At 38.0% G+C, this 25,141-nt stretch overlaps 1 protein-coding gene across 1 annotated transcript in view; it reads left to right on the top strand.

The window, feature by feature from the left end:
- The first annotated feature begins 3,869 nt into the window (after positions 1–3,869).
- The window catches only part of SMC3 (structural maintenance of chromosomes 3), a 37,965-nt gene continuing 16,693 nt past the window's right edge, over positions 3,870–25,141 (top strand). Inside the window, exons 1-13 of the mRNA XM_043926180.1 lie at positions 3,870–4,025; positions 5,009–5,084; positions 10,824–10,862; positions 12,351–12,418; positions 16,678–16,749; positions 17,351–17,430; positions 17,697–17,775; positions 18,910–19,027; positions 19,995–20,170; positions 20,684–20,764; positions 20,988–21,152; positions 21,454–21,575; positions 22,707–22,920. Of these exons, the coding sequence (XP_043782115.1) occupies positions 4,011–4,025; positions 5,009–5,084; positions 10,824–10,862; positions 12,351–12,418; positions 16,678–16,749; positions 17,351–17,430; positions 17,697–17,775; positions 18,910–19,027; positions 19,995–20,170; positions 20,684–20,764; positions 20,988–21,152; positions 21,454–21,575; positions 22,707–22,920 (1,305 nt within the window). The 5' untranslated portion in view covers positions 3,870–4,010. The remainder of the gene's footprint in view (positions 4,026–5,008; positions 5,085–10,823; positions 10,863–12,350; positions 12,419–16,677; positions 16,750–17,350; positions 17,431–17,696; positions 17,776–18,909; positions 19,028–19,994; positions 20,171–20,683; positions 20,765–20,987; positions 21,153–21,453; positions 21,576–22,706; positions 22,921–25,141) is intronic.

Consider the following 25,141-nt stretch of genomic DNA (forward strand, 5'->3'; position numbering starts at 1 on the left):
ACTGAAGGCTGAGCACACGCATGTGGACCCCAGACTGGCTGGAACAAGAGGGTTGATCATTGAAATTCCTGGAATACCAGCCTGTTACTGTACCAGAAGGTCACATACCTCTGCAGCCCTTCCTCCAAAATTTGCCTATAAAAACTCTTCCCAGAAAACCATTGGGTAGTTTGCGCTTTTTGAGCACAAGCTGCCCCATTCTCCTCGCAATAAACCTTTCTCTGCTTCAAACTAAAACATTTCAGTTTGGCCTCACTGTGCATCAGGCACACGAACTTGGGTTCAACAGCACTATATTCAACAACACTATTCAACAAGACAAGATCTGACACTGATGCCAGGGGAGCTCAAACATGTTTCTGGGTCCTGAGAGACTGGAGGTGTGCAGAGGCCAGCTGAAAAATGAAGTCCTGGTCCTTATTTGTTTCATATGGGTTGCAATGGATCCAAAAACTCACTGCTGTGGTCACTTTCCTGGTCCATGCATGCACAATCACAATAGATGTTATTAACAATTGACAAATACTGTAAGCAACTAGGGTAGGGGGTCCCTGGAGGGAAAGAACTGGATATAGCTTTTGGACATCAGACAAGCCATTTTAGTCCTAAACCATTTTGTGACCTAAGCCTGACTACAATGCTTGCCCTTGAACAGGTCTTAGTAATAATGATCTTAAGGGAACGAAAGAACAAACTGCTAACATGCAAGAGAAGTAACAATAGCAAAGACAATAAATCAGTTGTAAACCCTCAGTTCTGTTTCCACAGTAAAGATTAGCCTGAAGAAATTTCTTGAACTGTTTTGCAAAATATAAATCCTCCTTGCAGGGCTCAGGGCTTCCCAGATGGCGCTATTCATGAAGAATCCACTTGCCAGTGCAGGAGACATAAGAGACATGGGTTCGATCCCTGGGTTGGGAAGATCCCCTGGAGGAGGGCATGGCAATCCACTCCAGTATTCGTGCCTGAAGAATCTCCATGGACAAAGGAGTCCTGGAAGGCTACAGTCCACAGGGTTGCAATGAGTCAAATATGACTGAAGTGACTTAGCATGCATGCATGCAAAGTGCTCAACCACCAGATCAACTGGAACCTAAGGGATGATGATGTTGACTTTTCCTGACCCTCGTGACTTCAACCAACCAAAGCTTTGACTCTGTCTCCCTTACCCTAGTTCTATGCTAAATTCTCCCCTGCTCAAGCCTCTTAATGAATATGCATCCACCACCCAACTCCTTCATGAATATACATATACCCTCAGCTTCAGTTCAGTCGCTCATTTGTGTCTGGCACTCTTTGTGACCCCCACGGAGTGCAGCACGCCAGGATACCCTGCCCATCACCAACCCCCAGAGCTTGCTCAAACTCATGTCCATCAAATCAGTGATACCATCCTACCATCTCATCTTCTGTCATCCCCTTCTCCTCCTGCCTTCAATCTTTCCCAGCATCAGGGGCTTTTCCAATAAGTCAGTTCTTCACATCAGGTGGCCAAAGTATTGGAGTTTCAGTTTCAGCATCAGTCCTTCCAGTGAATATTCAGGACAGATTTCCTTTAGGATTGACTGGTTTGATCTCCTTGCAGTCCAAGGGACTCCCAAGAGTCTTTTCCAACACCACAGTTTAATTCGTCATCACTCAGTCTTCTTTATGGTCCACCTCTCACATCTACATATGACTACTGGAAAAACCATAGCTTTGACTAGATGGACTTTTGTAAGCAAAGGAATGTCTCTGCTTCTTAATATACTGTCTAAATTTGTCATAGCTTTTCTTCCAAGGAGCAAGGGTCTTTTAATTTCATTTTAATTAAGCAGTGTTTTGGAGCCCAAGAAAATAAAGTCCGTCACTGTTTCCATTGTTTCCCCATCTATTTGTCATGAAGTGATGAGACCAGATGCTACGATCTTCGTTTTTTGCATGTTGAGTTTTAAGCCAGCTTTTTCACTCTCCTCTTCACCTTCATCAAGAGGCTCTTTATTTCCTCTTCCCTCTCTGCCAAAGGGTGATGTCATATCTGAGGTTATTGATATTTCTTCCAGCAATATTGACTCCCAACTTGCCTTTCATCCAGTCCAGCATTTCGCATGATGTACTCTGTATATAAGCTAAATCAGCAGGGTGACAATATACAGCCTTGAGTACTCCTTTCCCAATTTTAAACCAGTCTGACTATGTAACCTTTCCATACTCAGGGTGGGTGGGTTGAGGGGTAGGGAGAGTGTCACAGTTCTTGAGGCACTAGCCTATTGTGTTCCTTCTTTGCCTGGCAAGTAATAAAGCCACTCTTTCTTTCTCCTCCATAATTCTGTCTCATATTTCTGTTCGGCATTGGTGCACAAAGAGCCAAGATTTTGGCAACAGAGTGGGTAGCCATTTCCTTCTCCAGGGGATCTTCTTCACCCAGGGAACCGGGGACTCCTGCATTACAGGTGGTTTCCTGCATTACAAGTGTATTCTTTACTGCTGAGCCAACAGAGCCCTCATAATATAGTCTGGAGTCGTTAATTCTCTTATCACTGAGCAGATTATGATGCTGGTCCCCTATATTGATATCAAGCTTCTCATACCGGGGAAGGAGGACCTGACAGGTATACTCTGGATACTCTCTGGAAAGGATCCAGAATCCACTATTGTGGCATAAACATTATTTAAGGCTGAAAGTATGACTTTCTGAAATCTCTTATCTGCCTCTCAAAAGAGCTTAAAATAACACACTTGCCATAAATCCTCTCCCTGGGAACACACGGGGAAGTCTGACTCATCACTGAAGTAATACTCAAAGTATTACTACTAGCGACTTCCATCTCTTCTCCTAAGGGCCGGTTTGACTTTCCTAAAAGTCGTATGTTTTCCCTGAAGTGCTCTTTCTCTTTCCCTTGCCCCCTTCTAATAAGTCATTTGTTTTCCCTTAAGTGTCCTTGTCCTTTTCATCTATTTAAAAGATACATAAAGTCTTCTTCCAGCACCAAGAGGTGTTGACAGGGATGAAGTTAGTCATTTGAAATAGTTCAACGTAGAAATAATCAGCGTTAGAACTGCCCGCCGTAGCGGGACGGGTTGCGAGGACCGACCAATTTGAGTGACTGCTGAGTGGCAGGTAATTTTACAGCGGCCCAGAGATCCGGGTTTTTCTCCTGCGATTGAGGCAGATCAGATACGCCCAGGGTTGCCACTAGTACCTCCAAGCTTTTAGGCTCTTAGGAAAAAAGGCGGGGGAGGGGTTTTAATCTTAACTAAATCTTTGCGTTGCAGTCGTCCAATCTGCCTAGATTTATAGCAACTGGCAGAGCAGTAACAGCTCCGGGATATTAATAACTATGACAATATTAAAATTAATTTTCTAGCGTCAAGTCCATTTGGGGCTGTCCTGAGAGTGGGGAGTCCAGAGCCAGTGGGAGCCATTCTAAACTTATACAAAAGAGAGAATAATAGAGGACCAGGGATTCTGCTCACCGAGTTTATCGCCCAGTCCAGTACTCTATAGGTTCGGGCAGCCGCGCCGCCCGCCCCAGCTCGCTATTTCCAAACAGCGCGAGACCACGGGGCCGTCAACTCTCACCGCTACTGGCGCTTGGACACCCTCTCAGCTTTGGCGCCGAACCTTTCTCCACCTTGTGGCCGCAACCATTGGCTGCGCGCTCGGAGGGAATGCAGGTCAATCTCATGACCAAGGCTTTTCCGAATGAAGTTTCCGACTAATTCTCAGGAAAAAATCACCTAAAAATTGAGGAGGCAAATGAAATTCAGCTAACGACATCGTAGAAGGATCTTTTGCTAAAAAGACAGAGCAGATCTGACTCTGATTCCCCCACGCTCCGAGGGAAGCTGCGAGGGTGGTTCCGTCCAAGGCGGGGACTCCGCCTCCCTGGGCGCCGCCATTTTGTTTGGCTAGAGGGGTGCAAGCGGCGCTTTGGGGGGAGGGGTCTCTCAGGCGCCTCACCTAACCCCGCGGCCGAGTTGTTGCTTCTTGCAGGGGAGCGCTTCTCCCCGGCTAGGGGCGCGGAACCATGTACATAAAGCAGGTGAGGCCTGTGCGTTCCTCCCGCCCCTCAGGCGCTCGTGGGGACCGCTCCTTCTGTCGGGGGTGTTGCTTCTTGCAGGGTGGCGCGGGGCTGGACAGGGACTGTGGGGGAGGGGTGCAGCTCGGGGCGCCCGCGGAGAATCGGGGCGCCCCTTTGCAGCCCGAGCCTCTCCGCAGGGCGCTTGCCTGAGGGAGGCGGGCTCTCGCGGAGAGAGCTGGAGGGGCTGGCGAGGCGGGCCTTTTGGAGGGAACCGGGCCCTCCCGGGTGGACGAGAAGCAGCTCGGTCCTGCGGGGCTGGCCAGCCCCCTCGCGAGCTTTTTGCGTGGCGTGTGTGGAGAGAGGGTATCCCCGGCCTGTGGGGTCCAAGCTGGGATGTCAGCTTAGCCAGGGGCCTCGCTTCTCCCCGAGTTACCGGAGACGTGAAAGGGTCCCTTCTTCTTGCAGAATGTGTAGCGCCTCCTCATTCCGTTGTTTACTTTCTGTCAAAATGGTCTTCCCGCGCTGGAGGCCACCCCGAAAATGAGCCCATTCACACGCCTTAGGAGAAATTTTTCGGCTGGATGTGATGGACTCTGAGCAGCCCTGTCCTGGATGGGCAGCTCTGTTTTGGCCAGAGTGTGACTGAAAGGGGCGCCCAGGACCGCTGAGCCCCCCTGCATGCTTGATAGACTTTTATCCGGTCCTGTGATGGTTAGTGTTCCAGCCAGCCTTATACAGTGTATTTGATTTTGAGCGCTCCCTAATAGGCTACTAATTATAACTTCTAAAAAACACTGGCAATGACTACTGATATACGGGCAGTTTTGAGATTTTTAAATCATTTTCCAAAATAAATTTTTCTTCTCTGACATGGAAGTTTCTCTATTTGGCATTAAATGGGAAACCAGAAAGGGAAGGAGGGCTACAGGAAAATATTAGCTTAGGTTATTTCTTTTGGGGTGTGTTATTTCTTTCTGAAAAAAAATCTCTCTTCTGTTTGTTAGGTTATTATCCAGGGTTTTCGAAGTTATAGAGATCAAACAATTGTAGATCCGTTCAGTTCAAAACATAATGTTATTGGTAAGTGTTCATCGTTTACTCCGTCAGTTTTATGTCTATATAGTCGTTTAAATTTGCCTATGTTAGGCTTAAGGAGACAGGAATTGTCTTGAATATCACATAAATTTATATGGTTTTTTTCTGTATTAATACTTTGCTTTTATCTGCACTGATGAAGTTACTTCCTTTTTATGTTTAAAATACTTGGAAAAGACAAAGTATTAATTTTATTTGGTAGCCTTGTATTTATGTCTTTTAATAGATTCAAGTTTATAGTGAACAGCACTAAATTTAGCATTTCAGCTATTCTTGGTATGTCATTTCCTACTTTTAAAATGGTCACTATTACCTTATTTCAAAGATGACCATTCTTTATTCACAAATTAGGTTGTTCTAAGATTTTTTTTTTCATATTATAATGTCCAAGGACAGACCATGCAGCTGGGTGGGAAAAGCATAAACTTTGGATCATGGCAGAGTGGGATTTAAATCCCAGTTCTGCCATGTATTCTTCAGACTTCCTGATGCTTCAGTTTTCTCACTTGTAAAGTGGAAATAATGATACATGTTTCTTAGGGCTGTTGGGAAGATTAAATGAGAAAGCAATTATGTGAGTATAAGGGGGCTAATGATGATTGTCCTTCAATATAATAGTTAATATATAGGTTCTACAGATGATAGTGATACAGACAGCAGTGTTTTCTGACCATCTGCTGAGTTTTTAAAGACTAGATCAAATGAGTGCTTCTAGACACCAGAAAAGCATAGAACTGCTATCAACATAGATTTCAGCTATACACTGTCCTAGTTGGTTTGGTCTGCCACAACAAAATATCGTAGACTAGGTGGCTTAAACAACAGGGATTTATTTTTTCACTGCTCTGGAGAACCTTTGTTTGAACCTTTCCCTCTTGAAAGAGCAGTAGTCCTGCCATAAAGGCCTCACTCCTAACCTCATGTAAATTACCTCCCAAAGACCCCCCCTCATCTCCAAATGCTTCATATAGTGGGGTTAGGGCTTTAACATATGAATTGGGGGTCAGGGAGAGTGTGTACCATGGAGTCCATAGCTTGAGGTGAGGTAAGATTCATACTGTTGACTGAAAAAAAAATGCACGAGTTGGGAATTAAGTTTTATCTGGGGCAGAATGAGGACTGCAGCCCAGGAGACAGCACCTCAGATAACTCTGAGAGACTGCTCCACAGAGGCAGTGGGAGAAGGTCAGTCTATAAGATTTTGGTGAAGGGGAAGTTCAGTGCCTTCAAGCCCTTTGGTTGTTATTCAGTCACTAAGTCGTGTCTAACTTTTTGTGACCCCATGGACTGCAGCATACCAGCCTTCCCTGTCCTTCACCGTCTCCCGGAGTTTGCTCCGACTCATGTCCATCGAGTTGGTGATGTGATCCAACCATCTCATCTCTGTCACCCCATTCTCCTCCTGCCTTCAATCTTTCCCAGCATCGGGGTCTTGTATAATAAGTTGGCCGTTTGCATCATGTGGCCAAAGTGTTGAGCTTCAGCTTCAACTTCAGTCCTTAAAGTGAATATGAATATTCACTGGAATATGAATTCAGTGGATTGATTTTCTTTAGGATTGACTGGTTTGATCTTGCAGTACAAGGGACTCTCAAGAGTCTTCTCCAACACCACAGTTCAAAGGATCAATTCTTTGGTGCTCAGCCTTCTTTATGGTCCAACTCTCAGATCCATACATGACTACTGGAAAAACCATAGCTTTGACTAGGCAGACCTTTGTAGGCAAAGTAATGTCTGCTTTTTAATATGCTGTCTAGGTTGGTCATAGCTTTTCTTCCAAGAAGCAAACGTCTTAATTTCATGACTGAAGTCACCATCTGCAGTGATATTGGAGCCCCCCAGAATAAAGTCTGTCACTGTTTCCTTTGTTTCCCCATCTGTTTGCCATGAAAAGATGGGACCGGATGCCATGGTCATCGTTTTTTGAATGTTGAGTATTAAGCCAGCTTTTTCACCCTCCTCTTTCACTTTCAGCAAGAGGCTCTTCAGTTCCTCTTCACTTTCTGCCATAGGGTGTCACATGCATATCTGAGGTTATTGATAGTTCTCCCAGCAATCTTGATTCCAGCTTGTGCTTCATCCAGCCGGGCATTTCGCTTGATGTACTCTGCATATAAATTAAATAAGCAGGGTGACAATATACAGCCTTGACACACTACTTTCCCTATTGAACCAGTCCACTGTTCCATGTTGAGTTCTAACTGTTCTAACAGGTTTCTCTGGAGTCAGGTAAGGTGGTCTGGTATTCTCAACTCTTGAAGAATTTTCCACAGTTTGTTGTGATCCACACAGTCAAAGGCTAGCTTAGCCTGTGAAACAGAGGTGGATATTTTTCTGGAACTCTTGCTTTTCTTTGATCCAGTGGATGTTGGCAATTTGATCTCTGGTTCCTCTGCCTTTTCTAAATCCAGCTTGAACATCTGGGAGTTACCCGTTCAGGAGAACTGAAGCCTCTCGGAGAATTTTGAACATTACTTTGCTAGCGTTTATTTGACACACAGTTTTCTGCTCGTCAGGAGGAGCGGATGTCATCATGAAGGGATTTAGCTATTTTCTAGATATGAAGAGATGCAGGGATTGGGATTGTGAAATCAGTTCCTGAAAATATCAATCTGAAGACCTGTTGCACCAGTTTCCCTAGTGGGAAAGTGAGAGTGAGCAGAGAGTGCCTGACTCTCCACCCTGAATTCAGCTCGGGGTGTTGAAGGTCAGCAGCTGCAGCAGCATAGGGTTCCATCTTTGCAGAGGCAAATGGCAAATGCCCTTGTTGTTCTGTTGCTGGCAAAGCTCTTGGCAAGTGCCAGTTTAGTTGACAATACAGAAATAAGTTAAGGGTGAACAGTGAATACTGATGGTCCCAGAGAAACTTTTGAGAATCATATTTTATTTTGAAATACATAATAAAATTTAAAAATTGAGGGCAAGAGAAGGCCTGCCGTTGAAGCATGAGTTGCAGCTTTGTAGTTGGTAATAAAAACATACTTTTCTTTCTGCCTTAACCTACTGAAAAATCATTAGTTGGTGTGCTGTAAAAACAGATTGATTGTACTGGAGTTTTACTTGCATTTTGATTATAAGTATCTTCTGATTTTCATCAATCAGAAAATCTTTAGAAATGGAGAAAAGTGAGTAATTACTAGATATAGATTATTTCCTTAACTTATAAATTAAAAGTGGTTAAATATCTTAATATCAGTTTTATACAGTTATAGTTTTTCCTTGGTATCTTGGATGCATGACTAAAACTTGTTATCAAATCATAGTCTTGTTATCAAATCTATGCATATAACCTAAGCATACCCCTAGATTACTTGTAATACAATGTAAATGCTATGTAAATAGCTGTAAATACAATGTACATCATGTGTAAATAGTTGCCAGCTTGTGGCAAATTCTGGCTTGTTTTTAGAACTTTCTGAAACCGCCCCTGCCCCCTGTCTGTGGTTGATTAAATCCTTAGGTTTGGGACCCAGCAGTTTGGAATTTGGAGGACTGACTGTAATTTTATAAATGAACTGTAAGATGATGGCCATCATTACCTAGAATGATTAAATTATATCTGTAGGGCCTCATATCAGGTAGCTATTTTACTACTTTGGTTGCAACATTAGGATTGTTAATAGTCACAGTTACAAAGGAAATTATCTAAATGTTCTTTTGTTTAACTGAAAAAAAAAAACACCATGATATTGTTTAATGTATTTTAAAAACAAGTCCCTTAATCATGTAAGAAAGACCAAAAGTAATATACACTGAGATTGATCCTAAACATATCTTTTGAAAGCTTTGTTTAATGATTTTTGACCCTTGGAAAAATAATGATTTGAAGGCAGGGAGATACCCCATGTGCTGATACTTATTTGATGTTTAAATGTAATAACCATAAACCTTTTTGAGGTTATCTTTTTTCCTATCCTTCTAACAAAAGAAATATACATGACTTTGTAGAACATAAAGAGCATAGAAGCTAAAAGGAAAAAAAATTAAACTGTAGTCATTCTACCCAGAGATAGCTATTCTTACTGTTAATGATCTATACTTTATACTTGAGTTAGTCCTGCTTTCCTGGAAAACAGAGCTCTGGGCCTGCTTAGCTGCTGAGGCCTTAATGGGAGAGTGCAGTTTGAGGGCAAGAGTGAGGGGAGAAGTGGTCATACCTTTATAAAGAAGATAAATCTGGTTTGCGGTCGCATTGGATAACTTCCAGACAGATTTTGTGTAGCCATCTTATATAATCACAGTATAGTTATCAATGTCAGTAAATTTAGCATCAATACAGTAATCTTTTTATTTTTATTTTCTAGTTATGTTGATTGACCCAGAAATGTTCTTTATAGCATTTCTCCCCCCTCTAGCATTCCCTCCCTCTAGTACAGGATTTAATTTACGATCAGGCATTGCATTTAGTTATCATGTCTCTTTATTCTCATTTAATCTGGGTCATTTCCACAGCCTTTGTGTTTTACATTGTTAGTTTTGAGAAATATTATGTAAATGATGTGTCCTTTTCAGGGTATTCCATGTGGAGGCACATGATATCCATCTGCTTCTTATTGATGATGATACTTTTGATCAGTAAAGGTTGTGTCATTTTCCCACTATAGTTAGTGTTTTTTCCTTTGCAACTGATAAATAATGTGGAGAGATTTTGAGACCATGCAAATACTGTATTCCTTATCAAAATTCCCCCTTAGATTTAGTATTCATCAATAATTCTTGCCTTTATTCTGGTAGTTACAGGATGATGATCTATTTCCAGCACTCCTTTCACATTTACCCTTTGTTGTTCTACTGTAATCAAGCATCCTTTCTCCTTATCTGTTTATTTATCTTTTTATTTTCAGTATGGACTTACGAATTATTCTCCTCCACTTCCACCCAAGCCCTAATTTATAATTCATCTAATTATTTTGGTGCTCAAATTGTCCTAGATTTCCCTAGAAGAAGCCCCCTCCCTTCAAGGTGGCCTGTGTCTTGTTACATGCCTTTTTTTTTTAAAGCACTTCATTACTTTCTGATCTCTTTAGAATTTACTTTGGAGTAAAGATAATGACTTTGGGGCTAATTTGTTCAGGATATTGGTCAAGATTGAGAGAGAGTGACAGTTATTCATGACTCTTAACAATGAAAATTCTGAACAGAAAAGTTCAAGTGAATTCATTATATCTGATGCATTTGATTTTCTCTTATGTATAGAATTGCTTATTTCTGAATTCAGGTAGTAAAACAAGTGCCTTATGGTTGTCTGTATTTTTGGGATTCTGAGACTATACTTGATGTATAGGGCTGATCAGAAAACTGTTTAACATGGAAATGGTTTGTGAAATTTTAATGACTGTTTAAGTATTTTAAAATTTTAGCATGTGAATCTTTAAATTGTTAAAAGTATTATATACAATTAAAATAAAATTACATGTCCATTGTAATGATTATAAATTATGAAGACCAGGTAGTATGTTTAGTTATTCCTGTTAATTTTAAACTATGGAGAAAGAGCAAAAAAGTAAACAATGAAATAAATTGCTTTAAGAAAAAAACTGAACAGTATACAAAAACTGTACTTATTTGGTAATTAAAGTTGTTTTATTTGCTGTTCACTGCTCTGTTGTATTTAAGTTTTAAGATGTTTTGTTAGAAAATAAGATTTTCTATCTTTGAATACTTTCAGTATAAAATTTTACTGTTTTTTATACAAAATAACATATACTTTTTGAAATTTTATAGTGGGCAGAAATGGATCTGGAAAAAGTAACTTTTTTTATGGTAGGTATTGTATTTTTAATTCTAAATATAATAAGACCTAGGTATCTTAAGGTAGTTTATCTGAGGTTATGTCTGCATGAAACAGAAGAAATACTTCTTCAAACACTATTGCAATTTAATGTAGAGGGTTTAGAGTGTAAGAATCCGTGCTCTACGCTAGTGGCTAATTAGCCATGTGAGATTACGCAGAACAACTTCTCAAAGTAGTCTTTCACTTTAAAAACAGGTATTTACCCTGCCTACCTTAGATGAGTTGTGAGAATCAAATGAGATTATATGTATAGGAGTGCTTTCTAAACTTCAGTGCCATATATAAATGTTGTAAATGCAGAGAGAGAGAGAAAGAATATAAGTGCAGTAGAATAGTTAATATTGTTATGGGAAATAGCTTATCTGTTTCATCTAAATCAATTATTTTAATAAAAGATGGAGTATAAAAAACTGTATAGACTCAACAAAGAGTTGTCAGAAGGTAGTAAATAGAGCTTTGAAAACTATCTCTGAAGATAAAATGCATTTAAGAATAGTACTGCCTGTGTTAAATTCTTTGGGGAGAAAAATATTTTAACAGATTTGGACTATATAAGGAGTAGGTGGAAAAATTTTTAAACATCTTAGTTGAGTGGTGCTTGAGGAAAAGGGAGCATTAGTAATAGCAGAAGTTTTGTCTCTTCTCTGCTCATGCTTTAAAGGGCACTCTGTATCCCATCAGTAGTTTTAATTTGGGGATGGTGAGAAGGGAAATATTTCTCTAGGAGTTTGAATTTGTCCCCTCCAAGGTGATTATAAAAGAAAACCAATCCCCACCATCACCCCCCAGCATACACATTCATATACACACACACACTCTTTTAGAGTGTCAAAAGTCTCTCAGATGGATGGGGAATACAACAGTTGAATGAAGAGTTGGATTTCTAGGAGAGGGTGGTCCAGTTACGCATTCTGTGGAAGTGGCATGAATGATACCTTATTTATAGACGAGAAAGGGCATGTAAGTACTGCAACAGAGAGTAGAAATCTGAAGCATTTCCCAGTATTTCCTACATAGTTCTGTTTCTTTTGACAAAGTATCCAATTAAGGATATTATAGGAATATATCCTATTTTGTTAAATATTTTAAGTTATATCGTTTATATGTAGTGGATAAAAGCAAATATAGCATGAAACCTAAACACATATACTTTGATCAAGAGTTATACCTTAGTTCCACTTGTCTTTTTGTGTATTTCAGTGTTTTCTTTTTATTTTCTTACCTTAAATGTTTCCGTGAAAGCTTGTTAATATTTTTCTAATATCATCATTTTGTAGCTGAATAGTCTGTACAGGCAAATTTTTTGCATTCCTTTTGTCTATATGAAACAGTTAATCTACTTTATCTGTATTGTTCAATACCTGATAGATACACTGTGTTCTCTGAAGGTATGGGAGATTATAACTAAAGCACAAATCTTTTTTAGATTGTACTAATAGTTGTTTTTATGTTTCTAGCAATTCAGTTTGTTCTCAGTGATGAGTTTAGTCATCTTCGTCCGGAACAGCGATTGGCTTTGTTACATGTGAGTGAGACTGCTTTAAAACATTACAGGTTTTAAGTACTTCTAAAAATACATTGTCAGTGCTGCTAAACAAAATTATTTTTTCAAGTTTCAGATCTTTTGTGAACATGACACAATATGTTTCTTATGTATATGTTCTGCTGTGAAATTTAGTGTACTATATTAATGCAGGATGAAGGCTTAATTTTTATATAATGGTTAAAAAAATTGTAGGAGTTCCCTATGGATGGATATATGTTCCATATAAATATAAATTCTTTATACTTTGAATAAAGAATCTGGAATCTGGCTTGCTGAGGAGAAAAAAGAGTTAGGTTGGGAATTAGGAACTTTAAGACTCAGAAAGTGAAGTTGCTTAGTCGTGTCCGACTTTTTGCGACCCCATGGGCTATAGCCTACCAGGTTCCACCGTCCATGGAATTTTCCAGTCAAGAATACTGGAGTGGGTTGCCGTTTTCCTTCTCCAGGAGATCTTCCCAACCCAGGGATTAGACCCGGGTCTCCCGCATTGTAGGCAGACGCTCTACCGTCTGAGCCACCAGGGAAATCAGAAGTTAATATGGAGCCACAGAAAAGCAACCATTACAAACTTAACCACATAAAATTATTTTTAGCCATATTGGTACTTAAATGGTAACATTTTCCAATAAGAAAGTTTGTTTATAGTAATGAAAATTGTTAGAATGTTTTCATTAAATTATAAATAATAAACACTTTTAGGTTAAGAAAGTATAAAAGTCTATGATAAAATGATGTACCTCATCTGTCTTATTTAAATATGGCTTGTAATTACTTTTAAGACCAGAAAGCAAGATTCTTCAGTGTATCTACACAGTGTCTCTCAGACTTAAAGTTTTTTTCTAACCATTATCCCCCACCCCCCGCCACCCCTGCCCTCTGTTTTTTTTCCGGTTGTGCCATGTGGCTTGCGGGATCTTAATTCCTCAACCAGGGATTGAACCAAGGCCACGGTAGTGAAAGCACCACGTCCTAACCACTGGACTGGCAAGGAATTCCTTCTTCCCACTCTTAAATTTTAATTAAAAATTTTTTTTTTAATTTGAATTTTTAGTCTGTACTCAGGATTGATTCCGTATAAGAAAATCTCTGTTTAGGTTTCTCAGATTAGCATTAAAAGAATAATTTCTTTAGGTATTATTCTTTATTGTATTGAACAAACTTCATAACAGTTTTCACAATCTAGAAATTATCTGGGCTTGTTAAGTAGCTGGGTCACAAACCGATCGAAACGTGACGTTTTAAATGCGAATGTTTTTGTAGCAGATTTAAAACTATATAGAATATCTCAAATGTTTAAAAAGACAGTTCCAGTAATTATATGCTTTGTTAGGGTTCCTTTCTAACATTAGGATGAATCTATAAGAGAAAAGCCTCAAGGTGTTTTATATATTAGCAAATAGGTAAAATTGGGTGGCTCTGGGGTCTTGTGCTCAAATGAAGTGGTATGTAGAACAAAGCCTATGTATAGCTAACTTTGACATCTTTTGCATAGTTCTCATTTTTTTAATTCAGAGTCAAAGTCTATTTGGGGGAGGGAAAAAAAGGTTTGGCTGAGTATTGTTATCCTAATCCAGCGTCTGCTGCTTTGGCAAGAGGATTTTCTCAGTACAGTTAAGTCGCTCAGTCATGTCCAGCTCTTTGCAAGCCCATGGACTGCAGCACACCAGGCTTCCCTATCCATCACCAACTCCCAGAACTTGCTCAAACTCAGGTCCATCGAGATGGTGATGCCATCCAACTATCTCATCCTCTGTCATCCCCTTCTGCCTTCAATCTTGCCCAGCATCAGGGCCTTTTCTAAAGAGTGAGTTCTTTGCATCAGGTGGTCAAAGTATTGGTATTTCAGCTTCAGTATCAGTCCTTCCAGTGAATATTCAGGACTGATTTCCTTTAGGATTGACTGGTTTGATATCCTTGCAGTCCAAGGGACTCTTGAGAGTCTTCTCCAACCCCACAGTTCAAAAGCATCAATTCTTCAGCGGTCGGCTTTCTTGGTAGTCCAACTCTCACATCCATATATGACTACTGGAAAAACTATAGCTTTGACTAGGTGGACCTTTGTTATCAAACATCTGTCTCTGCTTTTTAATATGCTATCCAGGTTGGTCATAGCTTTTCTTCCAAGGAGCAAGTGTCTTTTAATTTCATGGCCGCAGTCACCGTCTGCAGTGATTTTGGAACCCAAGAAAATAAAGTCTCTCTGTTTCCATTGTTTTCCCATCTATTTCCCATGAAGTGATGGGACTGGATGCCATGATCTTAGTTTTTTGAATGTTGAGTTTTAAGCCAACTTTTTCACTCTCCTCTTTCACTTTCATCATGAGGCTCTTTAGCTCTTCTTCGCTTTCTGCCATAAGCGTGGTGTCATCTGTGTATCTGAGGTTATTGATATTTCTCCCAGCAATCTTGATTCCAGCTTGTGCTTCATCCAGTCCGGCATTACACATGATGTACTCTGCACACAAGTAAAATAAGCAGGGTGACAATATACAGCCTTGACATACTCCTTTCCTGATTTGGAACCAGTCTGTTGTTCCGTGTCCGGTTCTAACTGTTGCTTCTTGACCTGCATATAGATTCCTCAGGAGGCAGGTCAGGTGGTCTGGTATTCCCATCTCTTTAAGAATTTTCCACAGTTTGTTGTGATCCACACAGAATGAATAAAGCAGAAGTAGAATGTTTTTCTGGAGCTCTCTTGCTTTTTCTATGATCCAGTGGATGTTGGCAATATGATCTCTGATTTCTCTGCCTTTTCTAAATCCAACTTGAACATTTGGAAGTTCATGGTTCACGTACTGTTGAAGCCTCGCTTGGAGAATTTTGAGCATTGCTTTGCTAGCGTGTGAAATGAGTGCAGTTGTACAGTAGTTTTAACATTCTTTGGCATTGCCTTTCTTTGGTACTGGAATGAAAACTGACCTTTTCCAGTCCTTTGGCCACTGCTGAGTTTTCCAGATTTGCTGACATATTGAGTGCAGCACTTTCACAGCATCATCTTTTAGGATTTGAAATAGCTCAACTGGAATTCCATCACCTCCACTAGCTTTGTTCATAGTGATGCTTCCTAAGGCTCACTTGAGTTTGCACTCCAGGATGTCTGGCTCTGGGTGAGTGAGCACACCATCATGGTTATCTGGCTCATGAAAATCTTTTTTGTATAGTTCTTTTGTGTATTCTTGCCACCTCTTATATCTTCTGCTTCTGTTAGGTCCATACCATTTCTGTCCTTAATGTGCCCATCTTTGCATGAAAAGTTCCCTTGGTATCTCTAATTTTCTTGACAAGATCTCTAGTCTTTCCCATTCTATTGTTTTCCTTTATTTCTTTGCATTGATCACTTAGGAAGACTTTCTTATCTCTCCTTGCTATTTTTAGAACTCTGCATTCAGATGGGTATATATTTCCTTTTCTCCTTTGCCTTTCACTTCTCTTCTTTTCTTTTCTCAGCTATTTGTAAGGCCTCTGCAGACAATTATTTTTGCCTTTTTGCATTTCTTCTTGGGGATGATATTGATCCCTGCCTCCTGTACAATGTCATGAACCTCCATAGTTCTTAAGGCACTCTATCAAATCTAATCCCTTGAATCTATTTGTCTCTTCCACTGTATAATTGTAAGGGATTTGATTTAAGTCAGACATGAATGGTCTGGTGGTTTTCCCTACTTTGGTCAATTTAAGTCTGAATTTTCAATAAGGAGTTCATGATCTGAGCCACAGTCAGCTCCTGGTCTTGTTTTTGCTGACTATATAGAGCTTCTCCATCTTCTGTTGCAAAAAATATAATCCATCTGATTTCGGTGTTGACCATCTATCTGATGATGTCCATGTGTAGAGTCTTCTCTTGTGTTGTTGGAAGAGGGTGTTTGCTATGACCAGTGTGTTCTCTTGGCAAAACTCTGTTAGTCTTTGCCCAGCTTCATTTTGTACTCGCAAGGTCAGACTTTTCTGTTACTTCAGGTATCTCTTGACTTCCTACCTTTGCATTCCAGTCCCCTGTAATGAAATGGACATCTTTTTTGGGTGTTAGTTCTAGAAGGTCTTGTAGGTCTTCATAGAATCATATAACTTCAGCTTCTTTGGCATGAGTGGTTGGGGCATAGACTGGATTGCTGTGATATTCTAGTCTGATAGAAATTTTCCTCCACTGAATTGGGCTTATTACCTGCACTAAACTTTAAAAATATTTAAAGAATGTGAAAGTACCACTTAAATGACATTAACTTTTTCTTGTGTTTTAGGAGGGTACTGGTCCTCGTGTTATTTCTGCTTTTGTGGAGATTATTTTTGACAATTCAGACAACCGGTTACCCGTGAGTAACTGTTTTTTTCTTTTCAGTAATAATATTGAGAATTTTATTGATGCAGCTGACTTTTTTCATGCTTTGAAACTTTTATTTATAGCTGTACTTAGGCTTTTATGATTTGTATGTGTTAGTCACTCAGTCATGTCCAACTCTTTGTGAGTCCCTGGACTGTAGCCCTCCAGGCTCCTCTGTCCATGGAATTCTCCAGGCAAGAATATTGGAGTGGTTGCCATGCCCTTCTCCAGGGGATCTTTGCAACACAGGGATCAAACCCAGGTTTCTTGCATTGCAGGCAAATTCTTTACTGTTTTAGCTACCCAGGAAGGCTTTTATGATTTAGTTTATACTAAAATAATTATAGCTTACATACTAATTTTATCTTAAAATTTTGAATGTTCTGGTAAACAAGTGGGAATGTGCAAGCTGTTGTAAAAAAAAAAAGGTCTTTGTTGTTGAATTGAGTATTCAATAGCATATCTTTAGTGAGATAATTGAAGTTTCAAAATAACTGCTATGGTGAGGGACTCTAAAATGACCCTATTAACTGAAATGTTTCCAAAACATTTACTATTAGATTTATGTTTGAGCTTTTATGTTTTTTTCTTAGATCGACAAAGAGGAAGTTTCACTTCGAAGAGTTATCGGTGCCAAAAAGGATCAGTATTTCTTAGACAAGAAAATGGTCACGTAAGCATTTTTATGCTTATAATTTCTATACAAAAGAGTAAAAGTATTTTACTTGGCTCATATATGAGGTGCTTTTGCCTCAGGTTCAGCAAATCATTATTTAGAGCTCAAGCATAAGAATCAGAAGATTCCCTGAGGCTGACATAAAAGATAATTTAATGACTCTTCTATACTTTTCATGCTCCTTAACTCAAGGGTTACTGTATTCTTTGCTTATTGTTAGATTGTTATATATTTGAAAAAATTTTTAATTGTTATATCAACAGGAAAAATGATGTGATGAACCTCCTTGAAAGTGCTGGTTTTTCTCGAAGCAATCCTTATTATATTGTTAAACAAGGAAAGGTAAAAAATGTGTATCTTTTTAAATGGAGTTTGTTTTCTGATTATATTCATTAAATGATGAATTTGATTTCATTCTAGTGGTTAAATTTGGGTGAAAATGGACCTTACTGTCTTCTGTTTTCATTGATTTATTTTGCACTGAAGTTTGTATTAAAGTACCTTTTTTGTGGCCATAAAGTGCAAAATAGATCCATTGCACAGTGTGATAAAAGTATTTCAGCAGAATTATTTAAGTGGATCGTGTTTTCTTAGTGATCCAAAGATATTTTTGGTTTGTAGAAGTTAAGAGTATTGTAGAAACTTTATAAAAATCACATTTGAAAAAAGTTACTTTCTGAAATTAATACTCTGTTAGTATAACACACTAGAAAGCTTACATTACCAGAAATCTGCCATAATGCCACATATTATTTTCCCTTAATCAAAATGCGATTTTTCACAGTTTTTAGGAGTTATACTTTCGCTGATTGTTCTGCTATTTCCTCATATATTTTAACTATATATATCTAAAATAATTTATTTTTCTTACAACATATCCTGCAGGGTCTTAATAGTTTTCTATTGTGCTATTTTGGACTAGGGGAGAATCCTTTTAAGATGTCCACTTCTTATTTCATGTTGGAGGTGTTTTTAGCTATGTGTTGGAAAGCTAGCATTCAGAAAAAGGGATTAGGAAGAATATGTGTTTCACTTTTAAGAGCAAGGTTTTTGAAAAGACTGTCTTTATAAGAAGTTTCTTTAAAAGGAGGCTGATTTGAAAGCAATTACCTGAGACTTACTGCATGCATGCAGCATAGGTCCCTTTGTATTATTTCAGTGTCCGCTCATAGGTCATTTCATAGAAGCCATCTATATTGTCTTCCTCTTTTATTAGAGCACTGCCATCACCCTAACTCTTTATGCTATAATTTCTTATTTTGTTTTGTTTTTGGCGTTTATAGTGTAATGGTATGTATACTTCCTGGTTTTTTTCCCACTAGAATGTAAGTTTTTTGAGGGTAAGATCTTTTCTATTCATTGCTGTTCTCCCATTGTGAACTCAGTACTTAAAACTTGGCATGTGAATACCTTTGAAGGTAGAGTTCTTAAAGAGCAATCTATCTCTGTAAATAATTACTATTCTAAAATTTTTAGATTAACCAGATGGCAACAGCACCAGATTCTCAGAGACTAAAACTATTAAGAGAAGTGGCTGGTACTAGAGTGTATGATGAACGAAAAGAAGAAAGCATATCTTTAATGAAGGAAACAGGTAAAATAAATGTTATTCTGCCTTATTTCTTCTATTCTGTGAATTGCTTTTTCATTGTGTTATGATACTTGAGAGAAGTTGTGTATTCTCAGGAGGATATTGTATAATAATTTGCCTGTGGACAGATTGGAAAGAAAATTAGTGGTAGGCAGTTGAAAGTTTGAGAATTCTAACAATTTGTCTCTTTGAATAAAGAATTGTTACTATGAAATAATAGTGTCATTCTAGGTCAGCTGCTTTGTGCCTGTAAAGTCTTTCTCATTATTAGTGAGGATAAGACATTTGGATGTATTCCTCAGGGAAAAAAAATGCTGAAATATCAGTTGGCATTAGGTTTTAATTTATTCAGAAGCAAGTAAATGTAAAACTTAAACTTTGAACTTGGACTCTTTCTTAATATGTTCATTATGGAAACTCAACTTTGCCTTTCAAGTGCTGTGCCCTTTCATGGCTTAAGAGTCAGAAACCCTTACATTCAAAATCTAAATAATAGTTACCTGATATTGAGACTTTAGACTTGACCTCTCTGGTCCAAAGCTTTCCCATTTGTGAAGTCCTTTTTTATAGTTTGTAGTGGCGCATAGAGGAGCACAGTAGCACCATGATTGGAATACAGTAAGTATTCAGTTAGATAATGCTGTTATAAGAATTGAGAATCAGTGACACCAGTGATATTAAGGTTTTGTTTTTGTTTTTCCTGATGTCATGGGGAGGCACATTAACTTTTAAAGGAAGCTTAAACAGAGGCCTGTACCACATGTAATATAAGAATCAGTGTCACCATGTATAAGTTTATTGTCTTATACTTTCCATAATAAATAATTGCCATTTTAGTATCTTAGATTTGGTTATCACCTAACATCAAAGAAATAATGCTAACGTGCTTAAGATTAACACAGTATATTTGAGAATTGATATTAATACAAATTTTATTCAACTCCTTCACCCTTCTCCCATTTTTTTTAAGAGGGAAAACGGGAAAAAATCAATGAGTTGTTAAAATACATTGAAGAGAGATTACATACATTAGAGGAAGAAAAGGAAGAACTAGCTCAGTATCAAAAGTGGGATAAGATGAGACGAGCCCTGGAATATACCATTTACAATCAGGAACTTAACGAAACTCGTGCTAAACTTGATGAGGTAAAATACTTACCTTTGCCACTTGTTTAATTTTATTTTTATGAATATATTTAAACTCATATTTATACTTTTCAATGATTTTTAAATACAGGCCTCAAAATTCTAAAATGTCTTAGTGAATTCATTACTCAGCAGATTTACTCTTTGAATTTACTCCAAGGAAAATGACCCATGTGGTCCTTGCTGTAGTTGTATCTGACATATAATTAGGTGGTGGTGTCAGGCAGACCAGGATGAGAAGAAAACAACTTTTACGGTTTCACGAATTTCTTTCTTGGCTTTTTAAAGTGTATTTTGTAATTAGTATTGCTGACATTTTGTACAAAAATGTGTTTTAGGTAATGCTGAAAACTACAGGCATTTTCTATTTAAAACCACTACAGTTATTTTTGGGGAAAAAATTTTGTAAGTGAATGCTTGTTTTAAGAGATATTTAAAGATTTTTGCTAGATGTTATAAAATATTGAACAAACTCAAAATGGGTTAGAAATCATAGCTTGGTTTTTTCCCCAGCTTTCTGCTAAGCGAGAGACAAGTGGAGAAAAATCCCGACAATTAAGAGATGCTCAGCAGGATGCAAGAGATAAAATGGAGGTAAGGTTATAAACTTGGGTTCAGTTAACTTGTAAGTTAAACTTTTTATACCAGAATTATGGAATGGTAACTTCAAGTAGGGATCACTGGGATTGAGTATTGGAAAGAGAGTAGTACTGAAAGTTTAAATGAGAGAAAAAGAAGAGACAAACCAATGGTGTCCTGATTTTGCTTTTGTATTTCTAGTTGTCTAACTTGTTTCTATTTGATACTTTTTGAATAGGATATTGAGCGCCAAGTTAGAGAACTGAAAACAAAAATTTCAGCTATGAAAGAAGAAAAGGAACAGCTCAGTGCTGAAAGACAGGAACAAATTAAGCAGAGAACTAAGTTGGAGCTTAAAGCCAAGGATTTACAAGATGAATTGGCAGGCAATAGTGAACAGAGGGTAAGTTAAAATGCTGAAAATGAAAGACCCAAGTGTTCAGGTGAGTGGGAACTGCAGAGGACAGTCCCTTCTGTGACAGGGGTGCATGCTTGAATTTTTGTAAAAAATTTGGCACATTAAAATAATTTGCGTTCAAGTTGCAACAGACTACTATCAGTTACTTACATTTAAAAATTAGTTTTATGTTGCAGGGTCAGTTTTCTCATGAATTCTTCTCATGAGAAAGTATCTTATGCTAGACTTATAAATAAGAAAAGTTTTTAAACAGATTGCATTTTTACTTATCTTGCTTTATTTACAGAAACGCTTATTAAAAGAAAGGCAGAAGCTGCTTGAAAAAATAGAAGAAAAGCAGAAAGAACTGGCAGAAACAGAACCTAAATTCAACAGTGTAAAAGAAAAAGAAGAGCGAGGAATTGCTAGGTCTGGGACTTTTTTCACCAATTCTAATTTTCTACATGGTTCCTCTATAGAACCTTATATAAAGAATTATAAGTTAGGAAGTTAGTAATTAAAGGCAAAAAGTAATTAAGGGCAAAAAGTTAAATGCCCATTTCAAAGTAACAGCCAATACTGTGGGCCAGTATTAGTGTATACATATTGCTTGTTTAGAAGCCCTAGGAGATCCACAGTATATCCTCACTATAAATTTGACAGATTTAAGTAATTCAGTAACTTGCAGATTCAGTAACTTGCCCATAATAATTTAGCTAAATTTTGGACTTTTAAAAACATGAATGATGATTGTTCTTTTTTTTACCCAAATTGTATCCTGCTGTGTGTTCATTCTGCCACTTTCTTTTCATACTTGATGTCTTTTAACATCTAGACATTTTAGTTTCTGTCTGTAGATTAGATTTGCCAGTGTTTGCTGACTTCACAATTTAGTACATTATCATGTTTTTATGCCACATATGTTCATTTTAGTGAATTTCCTGTTTATATTCTTTTCTCCATTTTTTTCCTGATTTTTTTTTCTTACTGTTTGATAGCATTGTTTTATATTATCTGGGCATTAATATTTGTCCTGTATGTTGTATGTGTTTTCTCTTGCCTTTTAACTTTTATAATGTCTTTCATTGTAAGGTGTTGAAAATATTTAAATAGTTAAATATAGTTGGAGCATTTTTGAAAATCCCTGAAGTAGGGTGCTAGATTTGTCTAGGTTTACTGATTAACCCAGACCAGGAAGGACCTTAAATCCTTAGAGGATGGGCTGTTTTACCTGAATTTCACTGATTTTGAAGTTAAATTAATGCTATATAGAGCTAGTCCTAGAAGCTCTATTAGATAACAGTTGCTTTTTATACTTAATTCTTTTTTTTTTCCCATGTGTCTTGTGGGGTCTTAGTTCCCTGACTGTCAAAGCCAGGCCCTCAGCAGTGAGAGCACGGAGTCCTAGTCAGTGGACCACCAGGGAATTCCCCTTCTTTCCTTCTTTTATGGAATTATAAAAATGGTTATTGTCTCTCTCTACTCTTGAGGTATTGATTGCAATTAAACTTGGTTATTTTCTGTTCCCCTTTTCAATCCATTCTCTTCTATCTTGTGTAGATTGGCCCAAGCTACCCAGGAAAGAACAGACCTTTATGCAAAGCAAGGTCGAGGAAGCCAGTTTACATCAAAAGAAGAAAGGGATAAGTGGATTAAAAAGGAACTCAAGTCTTTGGATCAAGCTATTAATGATAAGAAAAGACAGATTGCTGCTATACATAAGGATTTGGAGGACACTGAGGCAAATAAAGAGAAAAATTTGGAGCAATATAATGTAAGAACTTTCATAGCTGCTTTGTGAAATCGTTGAGTGTGAACATGTGCAGGTTTACCTGTTTCTTTAGGTTTTATTTGTAAATAGTTTATCATAAAATACACAAGACAGATACTTAATTAGATAAGACCAGCACAGTTCAATATTATACATATGGTAGTTCTTTTTTTAAAGATTTTTTTTTTACTGTATCAGTGTGTGTCCATAGATTAAGTCATATTTTAAAATATATTTTTTATGAGTCAGTAACATGTACTTGGACTGTACACTTAACTGTAAGTGATACCATACAAATCTAAAATGACTAGTAATTTAAAATTTTTCCATTTTTATATAATAATGTAAAATTCTATCAATGTAATAACTTACTGCAGAATATATTTTGTTAACACATTGGTGATTTTATAACACTTACTAAATGAATTAAACATTCACTCTGCATGTTTAGTTAGCATTTTCTTACAAATTGAAGTAGAAGATGAAATCATTACTTTGAATAAGAAAGATTTTAAATTACTTAAAATTAGAAAAATGCTTTCTTAAATGCTACTTGTGGATATAGTGATTGGAAGATGATCAAAGTGGTAAGAAGGGAGTGTGTAGGACAAGTATAGGGTAAGAATATATATATATATATATGTATATTTATTTATTTATATATACACATGCCTAGAAGGAACCTTTTTACCTTACAAGGTCTTCACCTTTGGTATGGTCAGTTTATCAGAAAAGTCACTGAAAACATAAAATCTTAAATATGTATATATATATGCATTTCATGTATAATATTTACATGTATTTATATAAATATTTAAAGATAAGTGTATGCTTATGTACAAGTCTTTATTTTTAGACATTTTTTAAAGAGCATCTTTGGGTTCACAGCAAAATTGAGAGGAAGGTATAGAGATTTCCCATCTCTTGCCTACCCCCACACCTGAATAGCCTTCTTTATCAGCATTCTCCACCAGAGTGTATACCAATATTGATGTAGAACCCAAGGTATTTCTTATGAATATGAGTAGTGATTGGCATTCCGAGGGGACTTTTGTGTTATGAGCCACACATGTAAATACAGTTCTCCTTAAAGTTGGATGAAAACAGTTCAGGATTCAATATAAGATCATATATTGCATTTGGTTGTCATGTTTCTGTTATCTGCTTTAATCTGCATCAGCTCTTCAGTCTTTCCTTGACTTTGTGACTTGACATTTTGAATTACTGTTATAAAGTATGTGCTTGTGTGCTCAGTTACTCAGTCGTGTCCAAATCTGCAACCCCATGGACTGTGGCCCACCAGACTCCTCTGTTCATGGGATTTTTCAGGCAAGAGTGCCGGAGTCAGTTAACATTTCCTCCTCCAGGGGATCTTCCCCGCCCAGGGGTCGAACCGTGGTCTCCTGCCTTCATAGGCAGATTCTTTACCATTCAGTTCAGTTCAGTTCAGTTGCTCAGTCATGTCCAATTCTTTGTGACTGCATGGAGTGCAGTACGCCAGGCTTGCCTGTCCAGTACCAACTCCTCAAACTCATGTCCACTGAGTCGGTGATGCCGTCCAACCATCTCATCTTCTGTAGTCCCTTTCTCACACATTGAATCTTTCCCAGCATCAGGGTCTTTTCAAATGAGTCAGTTCTACGCATCAGGTGGCCAAAGTGTTGGAGTTTTAGCTTCAGCATCAGTCCTTCCAATGAATATTCAGGACTGATTTCCTTTAGAATGGAATGGTTAGATCTCCTAACTGTCCAAGGGACTCTCAAGAGTCTTCTCCAACACCACAGTTCAAAAGGCTCAATTCTTCAGCACTCAGCTTTCTTTAGAGTCCAACTCTCACTTTCATACATGACTACTGGAAAACCATAGCCTTGACTAGACGGACCTTTGTTAGCAAGGTAAATGTCTCTGCTTTTTAAGAAGCTGTCTAGGTTGATCATAACTTTCCTTCCAAGGAGCAAGTGTCTTTTAATTTCATGGCTGCAGTCATCATCTGCAGTGATTTTGGAGCCCCCAAAATAAAGTCAGCCACTGTTTCCCCATCTGTTTGCCATGAAGTGATGAGGCCAGATGCCATGATCTTAGTTTACTGAATGTTGAGTTTAAAGCCAACTTTTTCACTCTCCTCTTTCACTTTCATCAAGAGGCTCTTTAGTTCCTCTTCGCTTTCTGCCATAAGGGTGGTGTCATCTCCATATGTGAGGTTATTGATATTTCTCCCAGTAAT

Source organism: Cervus elaphus, chromosome 15 (genome assembly GCF_910594005.1).
Source record: "Cervus elaphus chromosome 15, mCerEla1.1, whole genome shotgun sequence".
Taxonomy (NCBI): Eukaryota; Metazoa; Chordata; class Mammalia; order Artiodactyla; family Cervidae; genus Cervus; species Cervus elaphus.